General features: G+C 40.8%; 3 protein-coding genes across 6 annotated transcripts in view; 1 reads left to right on the top strand and 2 right to left on the bottom strand.

The window, feature by feature from the left end:
* LOC309655671 (uncharacterized protein) overlaps positions 1 to 17,855 on the bottom strand; it is a gene marked incomplete at its 3' end in the record, with an annotated part of 193,088 nt that overhangs the window by 28,728 nt on the left and 146,505 nt on the right. The gene's annotated exons all lie outside the window — the stretch shown is intronic.
* TDRD9 (tudor domain containing 9) overlaps positions 1 to 17,855 on the top strand; it is a gene marked incomplete at its 5' end in the record, with an annotated part of 109,856 nt that overhangs the window by 4,760 nt on the left and 87,241 nt on the right. The window contains one exon of the mRNA XM_082450977.1: positions 16,338 to 16,444. Coding sequence (XP_082307103.1) covers positions 16,338 to 16,444 — 107 coding nt within the window. The remainder of the gene's footprint in view (positions 1 to 16,337; positions 16,445 to 17,855) is intronic.
* On the bottom strand, positions 267 to 15,339 carry RD3L (RD3 like). 2 transcript variants are annotated; one of them, XM_082451132.1, is made up of 4 exons: positions 7,235 to 15,339; positions 6,971 to 7,077; positions 6,281 to 6,586; positions 267 to 5,914 (listed from the first exon to the last, which is right to left on the bottom strand). In XM_082451132.1, the coding sequence occupies exons 3-4, from the start codon at positions 6,577 to 6,579 to the stop codon at positions 5,617 to 5,619; spliced, it is 597 nt and encodes a 198-aa protein (XP_082307258.1). In that variant the 5' UTR covers positions 6,580 to 6,586; positions 6,971 to 7,077; positions 7,235 to 15,339; the 3' UTR covers positions 267 to 5,616. The 2 variants fall into 2 exon arrangements, with proteins under 2 accessions (XP_082307258.1, XP_082307257.1); XM_082451131.1 differs by having other exon boundaries at positions 6,971 to 15,339.

Genomic DNA, 17,855 nt, shown 5'->3' with positions numbered 1-17,855 from the left:
CTCCACTCCAGCAGGGTCACTGTTGAATGAATGAAGAGGGCCCAGGGCAGAAACAGGGAGGTCAGGTATCAACTTTATGTGTAAACTTGGTTGCACCATGGTGCCCAGATATTTGGTCAAACATTACTCTGGGTCTTTCAGTGAAGATATTTTTTGGATGGAATTAACATTTCAATAGGCGGATTTTGAGTAAAGCAGGTTAACCCCCATAATGTGTGTGAGCCTCATGCAATCAGTTGATGGCCTGAATAGAACGAAGACTGATCTCCCTTGAGCAAGAAGGAATTCTGCCAGCAAACTCCCTTTAGACTCAGACTGCAACTGACCTGGGTCTCCAGCAGATTTTGGACTTGCACCTCTACAATTGTGTAAGCTAATACCTCAAAACTAATCTCTCTCTGTAGATACAGATGTCCTGTTGGTTCTGTTTCTTTGTAGAACCCTCACTAATACATCATCCAAGCAAGAGAGGGGATGGTGGTTTAGACCAGGACAGTAGCAGTGGAGGTGGTAAGCGATGGTGGATTTCAGGGTATATTACTAAGAGGCGGGAACTTTGTAGCTGGATCAGGTATAGAATAGGAATGGGGAAGCAGTCATGGGTGACACCAAGGTTTCCGGCTGCGCATTTGGAAGGTGTTGCCATCCACTGAGAAAGGCCAGACCGCAGGAAGAACTGGTTTTGGGGGAATACCAGGTGTTTGATTTTGAACATGTTAACTCTGAAAATCCTGTTAGTTAACAGTAAGTGCGTGAATCGAGGAAAGAAGTCTGGCTGTGGAGCTAGATGTTTGGGAGTTTAAGGCTTTGAGGCCAATGAGACGAGACCACCCAGGCTCTGGGTGATGGAGCCTGGTGGGTGAGTGCAGAGAGAGGGGAGGTCTAAGGACCCAAGCCTGGAGCGCCTGAATGTTTAGAGGTTGGTGAGAAAAAATGTGCAAAAGAGACTGAGAAGGAACCACTAGCAGGGTCCGAGGAAAACCAAGTGAGCGAGCCTGTTTTAAACAACTGCTTGCTTAGTGCCCTGTATGTGCATCTCTTAGTACTTTTAAGGAATTATTTATTTATTTATTTAATTTTATTTATTTATTTATATTTTTTATTTTTTGGCTGCATTGGGTCTTCGTTGCTGCACGCGGGCTTTCTCTAGTTGCGGCGAGCGGCGGCTGCTCTTCGTTGCCGTGTGCAGGCTTCTCATTGCGGTGGCTTCTCTTGTTGTGGAGCACAGGCTCTAGGTGTGCAGGCTTCAGTAGTTGTGGCGCACGGTCTCAGTAGTTGTGGCACACGGGCTTAGTTGCCCCGCAGCATGTGGGATCTTCCTGGACCAGGGCTTGAACCCGTGTCCCCTGCACTGGCAGGCGGATTCTTAACCGCTGCGCCACCAGGGAAGCCCCTAGGAATTATTTTATGTGTTGTTTTCCCCGCCTAAGAACTTCTTGAGGGTGCAGATTTTCCCTGAATCTCCACCTCTTAGCACAGTACCTGGCATATAGTAGGAACTCAGATGTCTGTTTGGATGAATGAACTGCCTTCGTAGGTCCCAATTATTGATTGCTTACAATGTGCTGGGTCCTTATTCTAGAAATGATGAGAGTTGCTTCCTCATTTGCTTCTACCTTGAATGAATCCTGAAATCTGAGTTACTCCTCTGACCAGAGCTGATTTCCCTAAGGTAGGGGTGTGCGTGCGTGAGTGTGTGTGTGTGTATGTATACAGTCAGTCCAATAAGAATCAGCATATCCTGGCAACTGTACCGTAAAGTATTTCTAGAATAAGAGTGTCTCACTGTGTATACGATCACCACCCTGGTCTAAATAAACCACCATCATCTCTTGCCTGGATTATTACAAAAGCCTTCTATTTTTGGTCTCCTGGCTTCCTATCTTTGCCCCCAATAATTTATTCTAGCACCTAGAAGAATACCTGGCGTGAGGTAGATGCCCAGTTGATATTTGTTGAATGAAGGAATCCTTGAGTAACATTCACACGTAAGGTTTGAGGAGCACATGTGCGACTTTCTGTGGGGTAGATGGCTGTTAGAACAAGGTGTAGACTCTGATCGTGGCTTACCGAGCGTTCCCCATCTGGCACCTGACTCACCTCCTGCTGTCTTTCACTGCATTCTGGACACATTGGCATTCTTCTGTGTCTTGAAGACACCACACTCCTTTCCACACTGGGGCTTCCACACCTAGTCTGTCTTCTGCCTGGAGTGCCTGCCCTCTTCCATTCCTGCCCTGTTTCTTCCCATGACAGGCCCCTTTCATCATTCGGGGCTCTGCTCCTTCAAGAAGTCTCCTGGGACCTCCATAGCTACAGAAGTCCTCCCCCACCTTCTTTGGCAGTCTCTCTAGTCTTTGTCAACTTTTTCTCCTCCTCTAAAGCACTTAGCACTTGCCCCAAGTCTTGTTTGTTTGCGATGTGTTTCTGGGTCCTCCACCATTGTGAGGGGGCCAGAATGATTCTGATTTCCAGCTTGTAGAATTGGATGGATACATAGGGTTGCCATTTCCTGAGAAATGACTGGAAAACACTAGTTGAGGTGTTTGAAGAGTTGTGCTTTTAGTTTGTGTAAAGTATGTTGTTTCGATTCCTCTGTTCCTTTCTTGGATTTTATTTATCCTTTTAGGAAACAAACCTCTATGATTTGGTTTTGAGCATGTTGATTTAAGTTGCCTGTAGGTCTCCAAGAGGAGGTGTCAGGTAAGCAATTGCCTGTATGCATTTGGAGCTCAGACGTAAGTTGGGGCTGGAGGTGGTGTAGGGGCCTGACAGGCTGATGTGAATCCTAGCCCTGCCATTCAGTATCTCTTGTGATACTGGGCAAAGGCATCGAACAGGTGTGAGGCTGTTTGCTCATCTGTCAGATGGGAATAACGTCACCTCCTTTCAAGTCTAGGATTAAATGAGATGTACATACATACAGGGCTTAGCACGGTGCCTGGCATGTAGAAGAATGACTTTCATGTGATTAAATGGGTTCGGCTGGTTAATAATGCCACCTTTTCAGAGCTTACTATATGTCAGGTTATCAGAATCCTTTTACGTGGGTTGGTGTATTTATTCCTTACTATTCCCTACCTAAAACTTTTAGCTACTGTGCCAATACTTTATCTTTGTAAAACATACCTGAAGCTTTCCTAGTAGTCCTCTCCCACATCTGCACCCCCCCTTATATTTTTAACTCTCATTCTTTTGCCAATTTTAGGTACTATAAATAGCCCAGTGTATAAAAGTGTGGATCTGTTAACATTCAGGAAGTTATTTGTGTTGTAATTTCTACCTGATTTGTCAATTTTTTAGAAACAACTATAGATTTCAGTTATATACACTAACACTGACATAGGAAACATGGTTATTAGGTTATTGCCAAAAACAAATGTGAGAGGTAGAAACTCAGAATACCAAAGTCCTTTTTGTATTTTTCCAGTCCCTTTAAAAGTCTGGTTGTACAGTTGACTCACTGCATCGTGGGTGACTTAGAGTGGTGTGGGGTTCGTCTTCATCCTGGCCTAGTGGGATGACCTAACGCCTACAGCTTCTTCAGTCACTGTAAGCTTTTTTTTTTAAAATTAATTAATTAATTTATTTATTTTATGGCTGTGTTGGGTCTTCGTTTTCTGTGTGAGGGCTTTCTCTAGTTGCGGCAAGTGGGGGCCACTCTTCATCGCGGTGCGCGGGCCTCGCATTATCGCGGCCTCTCTTGGTGCGGAGCACAGGCTCCAGACGCGCAGGCTCTGTAGTTGTGGCTCTCGGGCCTAGTTGCTCCGCGGCATGTGGGGTCTTCCCAGACCAGGGCCCGAACCCGTGTCCCCTGCATTGGCAGGCAGATTCTCAACCACTGCGCCACCAGGGAAGCCCACTGTAAGCTTTTTGATAGGAGTTATTTTTTAAAACTTATTTTCTTCCTGTCTGAACAGGGAGGATGGCCCTTTCTTGAAAGTGCCACGGGCTCAGTCATTTCTTTTGTTCAGTGGCTGTTTGATGTGCCTTGGAGGGAGAAAAACGTTCTGGGCCTCTGCATGGCGTGTATCTCCTGGTATGCGTGGTGAGGCTCCGGCTCTAGTACTGGATTCCACAGACAAACTCCAGGTTCTGTTTAAAACAGAAATTCTATGAGGACCTACTGTAGAGCACAGGGAACTCTACTCAGTACTCTGTAATGACCTATACGGGAAAAGAATCTAAAAAAGAGTGGACATACGTGTATGTATTAACTGATTCACTTTGCTGTACAGCAGAAACTGATACAACCTTTTAAATCAACTATACACCAGTAGAAATTAATTAAAAAATTCTGTTCCCATCATTAAGGTAATAATACTGAAACTCTTGTTTGCTGCTTAATATGTTCACTGCACGATGAGCAGTTATGCCCTTTGGGGAACATTTCTCTCTCCCACAAACAGTTTTCACTCTACAAATTCTTATAGTGATTGAAGAAGCCATAGATAGTTATGTCCTGAAAAATGAACAAAAAGGGAACAGGAGTGAGAGGTGTCTTTGTTTTAAATCCACTTTGAGTTTGTTTCCATTTACCTTGTCTTATTAAACCCTGGGTAGGTTGACACCATTTATGACATGGTTAGGATTTAAGACCAAACTGAGGCCAATTCAGAATGGTGTTGAAGTTAGCCAAGAGTAGGGAAAAAACGCATAGTCAGAGTGTGTATTTTCTTTGAAGTGTGTATTTAGCTCCTACCTTGATTTTTTTTTTCTTTTTAATGGAAAAAACCTCACTCGAATAAATCTCCAAATATAAAGTTATGAACATTAGGTTGCTTGGATTTACTTTTAAGAATGGTATAGATTCTAGCACGTAATCATAGAAATAAATCTGACTAATGAATAGTTCCCTACTTTAATGAAATTCTGAGAGGTTGAATTTTATATTTAAATATTTTGCTATTTTAAATGAACATAATATTGGTTTAAATTATAGATTGGCATTGACTTTTTCTCTGAGTAGCTGTTACTAATGTTGTTAAACTAGTCCATTTCTTTTTTGCTCATGTAATATAGAGCTGTTTTTTTAATACTTTCCCTTAATGCTGGTTAAGATTAAAAACGAATCTCAGTGTTGGGATGAAGCACTGCTTTGTTTTCAAGCTGCGCATTATTTTTTCCCTCACTGCCGTCTTCCCCCTCCCCCACAGAGAATGACTGATTCAGTGTTATATTGTAAAGATAAGATTCACATCAATCATTTATTTTATTCTATACATAGTTTCCTTTTAGAATAAAAGCAAAGTTAATGTCAAAGTTAATTTATCGAATTTCATACTTGGTACTTTCATACAAATTTCATATTTCATATTTCAAAATAAAATGCCTTAGTTCCTGTTGGGATGTGTTTGAGGTATAAGAAAATACTTCACACATTTTTTGAAAATATTTAGGAAACATTTTAGTTAAGAGCATACTGTTCAATGAAAACATTGCATTTTTAGAGTGGTTAAAAAAGGAACACTATTTAAAACATAGGCTACATCCACAGGAATTTTAACTTCTGATCTTGCAACAAAGAGTAGCATTAAGTCACATCACTTTCTCTTTTTCTTAATATTGAGGGTTCTGATACTAAGACTGTCAAAAACTCCTCTGGTTACAAGTAATTTAACTTGATGGGTAATAATATGGTAGGTTCCATATCCTATGTGAGAATGTTGGGAACCTGTTCTTTGTGTTTTTGTCTACGTAACTTGAAATAGTGGGTATTTCATCCTTGTCTGGACTCTTGGAGCTTTCTCCTGGGATCACGGAACGAACAGGACAGGCTGTGCTCTGTGACTCTTCTAGGCCCTCTTGCTGACTGCCTTTGTCAGTACTACTTAAGAAGTCCTTCAGAACTTGCTTGAAGATGTAGACAATTTCCCATGGCAGTACATCATTTTCTGCCAGAACTTCTCGAAATCTAGAGGCAAAGCAGTTATCAGTATTCAATTCAGAAAATATCTTTTGTCATAGCCCTTTGTCTCCAAAATTCAGCTTAGGTAATGTAACCATATGGTAGTTACCCACCTTTTGAATAAACTGCACATTGCTTTAAAATTATACTTCTAGTAAAGAAATTTCAAAAGAGACTTTAAAACATTTCCTAGCCAGTGAGATATCAACAGTTATTTTTTTTTGTCCGGCCCATCCTTAGGGATTTTGGTTGCTGGGTAGTTGATACACATGATTAAAAAATTTATATGATACAATACGATTTCCAGTCTAAAGATACGAGGAGCTTAGACTTGATAGCAAATATCACAAGAAGAGAACGTAGTATTTTTACCTGCTGAGAATAGCTCCAGTTTGACAAGGTTGGACCTGTGAGCAAAGAACTTCAAGTTGTCTTTGTTCAGTAGCTGGGATGGTTGCGTGGGGATTCTGATAGTTTCTCAACCAATTGTAATCCACACCTGTTTTTTTCACTTTTTGCTCATTTTCGATCTCTTGTATTAATCTCTCTCGTTCCTTTAGATGCCATTTTAATTCCCGAAGCAGAGTCTTTGTCACTACTTCTGAGTCAGGGTAGTGTGTGGATTTGTAGGAATTGTATTTTGGCCATTTCATCCAGCCAAAAAGTGGCATTTTTAGCCTATGGAAATATTCTCACTTGTTTATTTGCATAAAATATTATGATTCTGATGAGCAAATATTTGTTTCTTTACAGTAACTTTGCCAGAAAAGTGCATGAATTTTTCACTGGTTAGCTATACAGGTCAAAACAAGATTAGAATGGATTAAAGTCTTAATTTCTAACTAGGTCAGTGCCAAAAACCAGGCTTTGAAAATACTTTTATGTAGCTAAGGAGAAACGAAATGCAGTCAGATAATCTACAGACTGAACATTTTCTGAAAATACCACTAACACTTGCTATTAAAAGTTCTTAGGAGGCTTTAAAATATTAACATATAGGAAAGTGCTATCTGCAAACATACTTTTGACTTATGTTTTGTACAGAAAAGGTTTAAAGATTACCTGTGAAGTTGATGGATCCGACGTGGTGATGTTGCCAAAGAGTTTCCTGGAATTGGTGCTGAAGCTGTGCTTCACTCAGGCATATCTCCTCCTCCTGGATGTGTCCCCTGGTGAAAGAATGAGCCTCCTCCTTCACCCACTGAAACTGTATTTGAAATAACTAACCTTCTGTGTTAGGAATGAGGTTGTGATGTCTTCATTTGGAGAGAATGCTCATTAATTCACCTTGTAAGTAAGCTAGAAGAAATGACAAAAATAACTTACTATTTAATCTTTACAAATTATATAATGGTTTGCCTTTTCAATGTAGCTCAGTGTATTTGAAAAAGATGCCGGCAGCTACAGATTCTTGTCCTAAATGCATTTAGACATGTCTTTGATAAAGAAATGAAGAAAGGTCGTCTGAAGCACCACAGATGTGCTGCCAGCTAAAGTGAAGACTGTCGCATGATGTGATGCTTTGCTGTGCATAGCTGCAGGTCACAGTTTAGTGCTGTATTTTTATGCCTGTAGAGCTCTAAAAATAACCATGTTGCTTTTATTCTTCAGCTTAACTTTGAGGCCGTTTAGAAGCCAGGTCACTGTCCCCTCTAATGAAAGCAGGAAAAGTAGATCAGACTTGACTATTTGCACAATATACATTCTGAGAAACCTCGTTACAATCGAGCAAAGTAGGCAAAGAATGCTGATATCAGTCATGTGTGAAATATTTAGTAAATGTTATGTTCTGTACACATTTTGTTTTTCTTTCTAAATAGTATTTAAATTTGTATATTTAAACAAGTTGTAATGCTAGAGGACAGTATATACACTTACGTAGATAACTTTAAAATATACTTTATAATCTCTAAAAACATGGTGATAAGGCAATAATAGATTAAGGTCAGAAAAAAAATAGAGACATGAGAACATATCAAGTTCACAACGAAATCTTACAGTTCATTATAGAAAATCATTTTCGTGTTTTCTTTTGGAGCTGAAAGTGAAACTTATACTCACAGTTTGGGCGAGTACCGATGTGTAATTGGTCTTTATTGTGCTAATTTTCTACTCCAGAGAGGTGTGTGTCTTTGGTTAAAGCATGGACAGGTTCTTTGCTCTCTAGTTCTGTGTTAAATGACTGTGTAGTGGCTTTTCCTTTTATAATATTTGTTTCTTCTGGTGCCTTTTCCTTCAAATGAACTGTGAAGAATAGACCTCGTTTACATCAGAGCTGCATGTCACGCGTGATCAAGAGTGATGTGTGTGGTCAGCCTCCAGCTCCTGTTACTTATATGTTAGAAAAACCCAGATGTCAGGATTCATCATCTGTAACTAGAAGGTTTTCATATTACGTTGTGTATAGTACTGTGAAAGGGAGGGGAGTAAAGTTTATCATGACAGAACTGTCCTACCTGATTTTCTACTGCAGTTATGATGAGTCATGCTGCTTCTCCCTTTGAATAACCTCCTTGTCATTGCTTTAACTTTAAAATTTTTTGCCTCTGAAATGGTAACAAAAATTTCAAAAATGTATTGGATATGGAGCATAAACCGACTTTCTGTTCCAGGCCCTCTGCAGCCTTGCCTATCCCTTCTTCCCTGGCTTGCTTTCTTGCTCTACCTGAGTCAGCCAAGCCTGACTGCCCCATGCAGGCCGTGCTCCCTCCGGCACTTCAGCTTTGGTCACACTGACTCTCTCTTCTGAGATGCTCGTTTTTCTTTTCCACGTACCTGTACTGTAATTCTCGTGTTTATTTATTTTTGCCTGTGTTGGGTCTTCATTGCTGCACGCAGGCTTTCTCTAGCTGTGGCGAGCGGGGCCTACTCCTCATTGCGGTGCGCGGGCTTCTCATTGCGGTGGCTTCTCTTGTTGTGGAGCATGGGCTCTAGGCTTGCGGGCTTCAGTAGTTGCGGCATGCAGGCTCTAGGGCACGTGGGCTTCAGCAATTGTGGCGCATGGGCTTCAGTTGTGGCGTGCGGGCTCAGTAGTTGTGGCGTGCAGGCTCAGTAGTTGTGGTGTGCGGGCTCATTAGTTGTGGCTCGTGGGCTCTACAGCGCAGGCTCAGTAGTTGTGGCACACGGGCTCAGTAGTTGTGGCGTATGGGCTTAGTTGCTCTGCGGCATGTGAGATCTTCCCGGACCAAGGATCGAACCTGTGTCCCCTGCACTGGCAGGTGGATTTTTAACTACTGTGCCACCAGGGAAGTCCCTATACTGTAACTCTTTTTTTCAGGGCTCAGTTTCAATACCAACTAATTTTTTCTTCTGTCTGAGGGAAAAACATTTTTCCCTTGGCCCCCGTGCCCTGTTTCTTTGAACTCCGGTTTTATTTCTCTTTACTGTTAAACTAATAGCCCTTTATGACTAGGTTCTGTTCTGTCCTCCACTTATATGCAGCTCTCATTAGCTCAGCAGATATTTCTGACTGTGCCATGTCCTAGATGCAGGTTAGGGACTGGGGATGCAGCAGTGGACCAGACAGACCTATTCTCTGCCCGCATGGAGCCTGTCTTCTAGTGGGAAGATGAACCCGAGGACCCAAATCACCCAGTGCAGTGGTCATGATACACTCGAGGCCTCCCCAGTTCACTGTGGAGGTCAGGGAAGGCCTTTCTGGGTAGGGGCTGTCCTTTGAGCAGAGGTTTAAAGACCAACGAGGAAGCCACACAAAGCGCTTCATGCGGCCAGCTCCCTCCTCAGCTTGACCTATTAGCGCCTAGCTGGCTATTGAGACTCAAGTCTGACCTTCACAGAACTTTTCTTACACCTTGGCTCACATTCAGTGCATTTTCCTTTGATCTTCCTCGCGTAAGCCAATTTTCCTAGTACTTAGTGTGTGCTACTTGTATTATTATACATTTTATTTTTTCTGTCCTATTTCCTGAGATTTTTAGATTGAAGTAGAGCTCAAATGTCATTCTCTGATTACAGTAGTTCCCCTACTACCGTGTAGATAGAGAACAGAAATATTTGTAGATCAAGGTAAGGAAGTACCTTTGCATTAATCCTTCCTGTTTGTTGGGAGTATAACCAGATTAATGTTGGATTTTATTCGTCACACATTTTAGTAAGTTGAAGACATGAATTATTTCTAATGAATTGCAACCTCATTAGGCTATTTTGTGTGGAAGACATAAAGCTTAAACTGTGAAGCAGTTAGGTTAATTTCTTTTTGGTCTTTGTCATGGTTTTCTAGGCTTTATCTTCTTAGCTGAACAGCAAGAAATTTTATGACTTGAAGTGAGATAGGATCATATCATTCATAATGTGTGTGTGTAAAAGTTTAAGATGTGTAAGGAAGTACTTAAGTCTAAAAAGATAAAATTTTGGAATCTCGAAGGGCAGGCTAAGGAGCCAGGTTGTTTATATACAACTTGTATATATTTATGGTGAGGGGGCCTTTACAGTTCTCAGCAGCATTTGATTGCAATTAAAGGAAGATTTTTCATTGTGAGGGGACTAATATCTTTCTGTTTTTAATTCCTTTGCTACTGAATTCAAAGTTCTGAATTATTGGTTGGTTCTTTTTTTTTTTGGCTATTAAAGATGCAGTTAATATTTGAGAAACTGTGATGTTGAATTCCTTTTCCCAATATTATTCCCTCTTTAAAATACTCCAATTGAAACACACTAAGATGTACTTTTTCATGTTAAAAATCATATTCTATTGGGTTGTCCATATCTTACTGACTAAAGAGAGTTCTTAGTGTATGACTGCGTTCTGTGCTGCAGATGTTCCCTCTAGAGTGACCGCTGTTCTTGCTCTTTAACCTTTATAGACATCGTTCATAGGTTTTATATTATAGTTTAGTTCAGTTTGTTGATATTTTCCTTTTTTGACTTTTCCTTTCTTGTGTTTTTGTTTAAGCCCTTCTTTACTTCAAAGTTATAACATACAGAAGAAGATCAGCTTTTTAGGCTTAAAAAAATAAGTACCCCTGGGTGTTGAGTTGGTTTGAAATTGATTTGAGGTTGGTTTGAGGTGTAGGGGTCCCCAAATTGGATAACCATTATTCAAAGTAAGTAGTCATTGTTCCACCCAGGAGATTTTCCTGATTCCTCGTATGCCCAGTAACTGTGTGGCGTATCCTGGGTATTTTGAATATTATATTATATTATGGGACTCTGTGTCTTGTTTAAATCCTGTGGGGAATGCAGCTGACCAGCTGTGTTCAGGTTGCAAGTTCCAGCCAGCTTCCTATGGGCAGTGGATTCAAGGTCCCTCTGGTTTTCAGAGCCTTTGCAGGGCTGTCTGGATCTGTCCTGCACTGTGCCATCTAGTGGCCGTCCTGTAGCTCAGTTCTCAAAGTCTGTGATGGGCTGTTTGGGGTCAGGGCACGCCTGCCAGCCCAGGGGTGTGCCCAGCAGTTCCTAAAGGTTCTCAGGTGTCTGCAGTCTCCCTGATGCTTTCCCAGCCCAGGGCCTCCCTTTTCTGGTCCTCTGGCCAGAGGACAGGGGCTTTGTTGCCCTGCTCTGCCAGGCACTTCCTGCAGTGATGTCTGCCTCCCAGGCCAAGCAGTGGGAGGGCAGAGAAAGAAAAAAGGCAGTGAGAGTTTGCCCCACCCTCTTGTAGAGGGAGTTTCCCTCCCTTGGAGTTTGATGCTCCTGCCGCACCTGGCTTGTGAGAGAATGGAGAAAAGAAAAATGTAAGGTGTGCACTGCCCCCGTTTTGAGTATTTGGAGTCCCCTTTCCTGCCCCCCAGGGCACAGCTAGAGCTGGTCCTGGGGTCCTGTGCCAGTGCCACGTGCATTTTGTAGCTCGGGAGTTCAGGTCAGGGGCCACCAGAGATAAAAAATGATGAGCTTCTGCCGCTGGTTTGGTGCTCTGAATTCTGGCCTTCTTCCCCGATCTGCCTCTTACTCTTTACTTGTTGAAGTCCTCCAACAGCTGCTCGGGCATTCTGCCCGGTGGTTACAGCTTCATTCTGTGGGAGGCACAGGGTGCAGCGTGCTTACGCCATCTTACTGGAAACGGGAACCTTGGACTCATTCTTGACTCCTTTGTTTTTTTCAGACCCCAGGTCTAATATGTCAGCATATTCTATGGGCTGCACTTTCACTGCTGCCACTCTAGTCCGAACGATGTCATCTCTGGCCTTGGTTTTTATGCTGGTCTGTTAGGTGGTCTCTCTGCTTCTGCTGTGTCTGAACCCCCATCACCCCACCCTACTTCACCCAGTCAGAGCCATCCTGGTAAAATAGGAATCAGATATTTTTATTGCTCTGTCTATGCTCAAAACCCATCTCACTCAGAGAAAAAGCCAAAATCTTTAAAATTAGCCCGTGCCAGTCCTCTGGTACCCGCTCCCCAACCCCTGGCTCTTCCCCGTACCTCTACCCACCCGCCCAAACCTCTTCTGGGCTTTCTCTGCTGCAGCCACACGGGTCTCCTGTCCTCCCTGGCCTTTTGCCGCAGGGCTCCTGCTCTCCTGTGAATGTTGCCCTTACAGAGCTGCCCAGTCCTTCTCTTTCTTCTGATCTTTGCCTGTGTGTCACCTTATCAACATGCAGCCCTCCTCGCCCTGTCTCTTCTCCGGCCTTATTTTTCTGTATTTTATTACTGTCTGACATACTCCATGCTTTACTTTATTTCTCGTCCCCCAGCTAGACTGTAAGCTCCATGAGGGCAGTCTGCTCACTGCTTTAGGTACTTAGGACAGTGCCTGGCATGGAGTTGGCCCTTAATTATTAATTTGTTGAGTGACTTAATGAGTAAATATCAGGTAAACAGTAACCAGAAGTATGCTGATATGACTATAAATATCAGGCAGAAGTAGATTTTAATGCAAATAGCGTTTTATTAAAGTAAACCTCAAATTTCAAGAATTGGTATCATACTGATAGCAGTGCATTTACATTAGACATTGATAACAAAGAGAATTAAATTGATAGCATATTTTGCATATCATAGCAATTGCCTTTTTTTCCCACTTAATGTTTTGGACATTTTTATCTATTAGCACGAATATAGCCATAACATTCTTTAAAAATGATACATATTAAGTAAGAGTATGCCATAGTTTAGCTTGTCCCTCTGTCATTCATTTTTTTCCAGGTTTTAACCACTACAGGTGTCAAGAAAAGGTATCCTCTCTCCTTGGAGGGTCCTTTATACCCTTGCCCTGTTTTATTTTCCCTTCGTATCCCCGATGAGCATCTTGCATGTTTGTTCTGCGTCCTTCAGTGGAATGCTGGTTTTGTGAGGGCAGGGGCTTTGTTTTGTTTACTGGTGTATCTCTGTGTCTAAGACAGTGCCTCACACATGCTAGGTGTTCAGTAAGTATTTGCTGAATGAATGAATGCTTTGTTGGGGAGGAAGAAAACTTTCTTCTTCTAGGTTCTTCTGGCTGGTCTAAAAATTAAATTGACATGAGACAGATTAACAGGAGAAAATAAAATTTAATTTCACATGTTCAGGAACCCCACATACCTGAGAGGGTCAGAGACCCCACATACTGGAGAGGTTCAAAGACAGAATGGTAAAAGGAGGTATATATGACATCCTGAACTAAGGAGTGGGAGAGGGCCCTAGGGCTTCCAAGGACAGAAGGGTCTTTTTTTTTTTTTTTTTTTTGGCCCCATCGCATGGCTTGCAGGATCTTCCGGGTCAGGGATTTAACCTGGGCCCTCCACAGTGAAAGTGCAGAGTCCTAACCACTGGATCGCCAGGGAATTCCCCAGGAGGGTCATTTATAGGACGATAAGAAGGAGAGCAGATGTTTGGTAATTAGATGTTGGCCTTGCTGTATAGATGGGGCTCTCTATATATACACACACACATACACACATATATTCTTTTCCATTATGTTTTACTACAGGATATTGAATATAGTTCCCTGTGCTATACAGTAGGACCTTGTTGTTTATCCATTCCATATATAATAGTTTGCATCTGCTAACCGCAAACTCCCAATCCTTCCCTCCCCCAGCCCTCTCCCCCTTGGCAACCACCGGTCTGTTCTCTATGTCTGGGAGTCTGTTTCTGTTTCATAAGTAAATTCATTTGTATCTTATTTAATTTTAATTTTATTTAAAAAATTTTTTATTTTATTTTATTTTTTTCTGGCCTCTACAGAGTGTATTAAAAGCAGCACGTGAGGTTAACACATACTTTCACTGAATAAACATTACCTAGATATAACAAAATTCTATTTCACTTTGAAATATCTTTTACATAGGTGACTATACATGTTTTATTACATGCACCACAGTGTGTGAATCCCATTTTTAGTGCAAGAACTTCTGTACTTATTTACATATACATGTAGGACTCTTAGAAACATCTTTTATATGTGCATCTTTAAAAAGTATATGAATTGCAGCACATATCCTTTAACTGAGAAAACACTACCCAGAGGCAATAAATTCTACCGCTCTTAAAAACGTCTGTTACACATTTAACTTTGCATAGTGTCTTACATGCACCAAAGTGTGGACATCATACTCTTAATTAAATAACTGTATGTTTTCACATGTACAGCCAAAATTCTTATAAATATCTCCTATACCTGAGATTTTACAGAATGTATGAAATGCAGCATATGCGGTGAACATTCTTTTGATGAAATAACACTTCCTGGATGTAACAAAATTCTATCACCTTAAGAAACATCTTTTTTAAAAAAACATTTTGTATCATATTTTAGATTCCGCATATAAGTGGTATCATATGGTATTTGTCTTTCTCTTTCTGACTTCACTTAGTATGATAATCTCTAGGTCCATCCATGTTGCTGCAAATGGCATTATTTCATTATTTTTACGGCTGAGTAGTATTCCATTTTATATATGTACCACATCTTCTTTATCCATTCATCTTTTGATGGACATCTGGGTTGCTTCCATGTCTTGGCTATTGTAAATAGTGCTGCAGTGAACATTGGGGTGCATGTATCTTTTCAAATTAGAGTTTTCATCTTTTCCGGATATATGCCCAGGAGTGGGATTGCTGGATCATATGGTAGCTCTATTTTTAGTTTTTTAAGGAACTTCCATACTGTTCTCCATAGTGGCTGCGTTTTGGAAAACAGCCACTTTACGGTCCCACCAACAGTGTAGGAAGGTTCTCTTTTCTCCACACCCTCTCCAGCATTTATTATTTGTAGATTTTTTGATGATGGCCATTCTGACTAGTGTGAGGTGATACCTCATGGTACTTTTGATTTGCATTTCTGTAATAATTAGCAATGTTGAGCATCTTTTCATGTGCCTCTTGGCCACCTGGATGTCTTCTGTGGAGAAATGTCTACTCAGGTCTTCTGCCCATTTTTTGATTGGGTTGTTTTTTTTTGATACTGAGCTGTGTGAGCCATTGGTATAGTTTGGAAATTAAGCCCTTGTCTGTTGCATCATTTGCAAATATTTTCTCCCATTCTGTAGGTTGTCTTTTTTTTAAACTTTGGGTTGGTTTGTTTGTTTATTTATTTATTTATTTATTTATTTATTTATTTATTTATGGCTGTGTTGGGTCTTCGTTTCTGTGCGAGGGCTTTCTCTAGTTGTGGCGAGCGGGGGCCACTCTTCATCGCGGTGCGCGGGCCTCTCACTATCGCGGCCTCTCTTGCTGCAGAGCACAGGCTCCAGACGCGCAGACTCAGTAGTTGTGGCTCACGGGCCCAGTTTCTCCACGACATGTGGGATCCTCCCAGACCAGGGCTCGAACCCGTGTCCCCTGCATTGGCAGGCAGATTCTCAACCACTGCGCCACCAGGGAAGCCCCTGTCTTTTTTTTTTTATGGTTTCCTTTGCTGTGCAAAAGGTTGTAAGTTTGATTAGGTCCCTTTGTTTATTTTTGCTTTTATTTTTATTGCCTTGGGAGACTGACCTAAGAAAACACATTGCTACGATTTATGTCAGAGGATGTTTTGCTTCTGTGCTCTCCTGAACCTGTAGCGTCTTGACTGCCTTTAGTTCAAAATAATCCTCATACAAAAGTGACACATTTTGGGGAGGCTCGTTCTGAACCCCTACAGCTCCCATATGTGTCTTTGCATGTGCTTCCTTGTCTGCAGGTGCGAATACTGCCCTTGGGGAAGATACTGAGGAAAGAAGTGTCGGCTGGCGGGAGATGTGTTCTGAGGTTAATAGGACAGGTCATAGTGCTCTGCAGAGTAACCGCTTGTACCCATCTGCCTCCCTCTCCTCGTAACCTAAGCATAGTTGTTCTTCTTGCCAATTCAGAGGGTGGAAAAGGTTTCTCATTGTTTTAATTTGCATCTATTTGGTGACTGACTGTGAATTTGAGTGTATTTTCATTTGTTTATTGACGATTTGCAGTTTTTCTTGTAGGACTTAATGAAAAAGTAACTATTCAAGAATTCTCCTAGCATGTGGGAATTTCTTAGCTTTTTGTAAACAGTATACTAACTTTTAATATTCTTTGCAGGCCACTGAGCCAAAAGAGCTCAGAGACGGAGTATATTAACAAATACAGAAAACTTGAAGCACAAGAGTTTGATATGTATGGCAGTGGTAGTTCAACCAGTGGGCCAGGTAAACGAGTATCTTTAAATATCATAAAATGTGATATGTGAGTTGTTCACATGTTAAAACATTAACTTCTTAAAAGTCTTTAAGAAATGTATTTTGATCAATAAAGAATCCATATTGCTTGTTAATTCAGGATTTTGGGGGGATGAGTATATGATAGATTATAAATTGTGAGTGTGTGATGTGTTGTGAGTTGCTCATGTTTTTCTCTCTTAAGTATAGTGTCTAAATAGTCTGTCCTTTGGAAGACTAATAACGGTCCCTGACCTTACTATTAATTAGAATTACTTAAAATTGTTATTATAATTTTAATAATAATATATTATTATAAAATTATTTTATTGTTATTAAAATTATTATAGTTTAAAAAATAATAATCATATTAAAACAAAATTTTAAATAGTACATAAATGTATACAATAAAAGGTGAAGATCCTTCTTAACCTCTCCTCCTCCGAAGGAGGAGATACAAGGATACAACTGTTCAGAGTTTAGGTTTAAGCTAGTTACTTTCTGTGAGTATGCACTTTCTTTTAGTTAGCTGATTGTCTTATTAGCATTAGGCCGTATTCATATGACAGAAGTAAGTTTTTGATTTTTTTGCTTTATAAAAGGTTATCCGTCACAAACTTCCTACCTGACTTCCTAGTCAGGAAGTTCTGCCTCCTTTCTTTCTACCCTGTGTACTTATGCTGGAACTTAGGGACAGAAGTTGGGGTTAGAGTAATATTTTCCAGCCTTTTTGAAAATTATGAAATATAGTCCATATGTAAAAGTATACTAATCCTTATTCTTCTTGGTATTTATTTGGGCTTCTTGACAATATAAAATATTGGTATCCTTCATCAATTCTGGAAAATTCTGAGCCATTATCTATGCCCCACTCTCTCATGCAGTTTTGTATTTTTCATTTTTTTGGTCACTCTACTATATGCAGGTTAATTTCTCATTGTTTATCTTTCTCCTAAGGCAGAAGCAGCTTTGAATTCTTTGTCTTCCTCTCTGTGTTCTTGCCTTATTATCGACTTTGGCCTGGTGTTTCCTCTCTCTCTTGCCAAGCTTTTGGTTTTTTAAAGATGATGTTTGTATATTTCATCTAGCATCTTTAGTTGTCCTCAGAAGGAATATTTGTGTGAACAGCCCAGTACATTATTACCAGAAGTGATAGTTCAAAGTGATAGTGTGTCCTTTGATTCAATATTTACTTATTCTAAGAAAAGTACAACGTAGTACGTGTAAGAACATTCATTGCATCGTTGCTTATTTATAGGAAGCCTTAGAAGTCTCTTAAATGTCAGTGAACAGAGGCCTGGTGATTTTTATCTGTGTAGGGGAGTGTGTGGACTTTGATAGAAGCCTGAAATAGCTATGTGTTATTGTGGAAAGACATCTGTCATTTAATATTTCCTTTTGG

This window comes from Balaenoptera physalus (assembly GCF_965194825.1).
Source record: "Balaenoptera physalus genome assembly, chromosome: 2".
Classification (NCBI taxonomy): domain Eukaryota; kingdom Metazoa; phylum Chordata; class Mammalia; order Artiodactyla; family Balaenopteridae; genus Balaenoptera; species Balaenoptera physalus.
This window is presented reverse-complemented; position numbering and strand designations above follow the sequence as displayed.

What these genes read in the sequence shown, in the direction of transcription:
- RD3L (XM_082451131.1), bottom strand. Translation starts at nt 6,579, where the DNA reads ATGCCACTTTTTGGCTGGATGAAATGGCCAAAATACAATTCCTACAAA. An exon ending in ACTGGAGCTATTCTCAGCAG is followed by an intron (nt 5,915 to 6,280) that starts GTAAAAATACTA and finishes CTTTGCCTCTAG; the next exon opens with ATTTCGAGAAGTTCTGGCAG.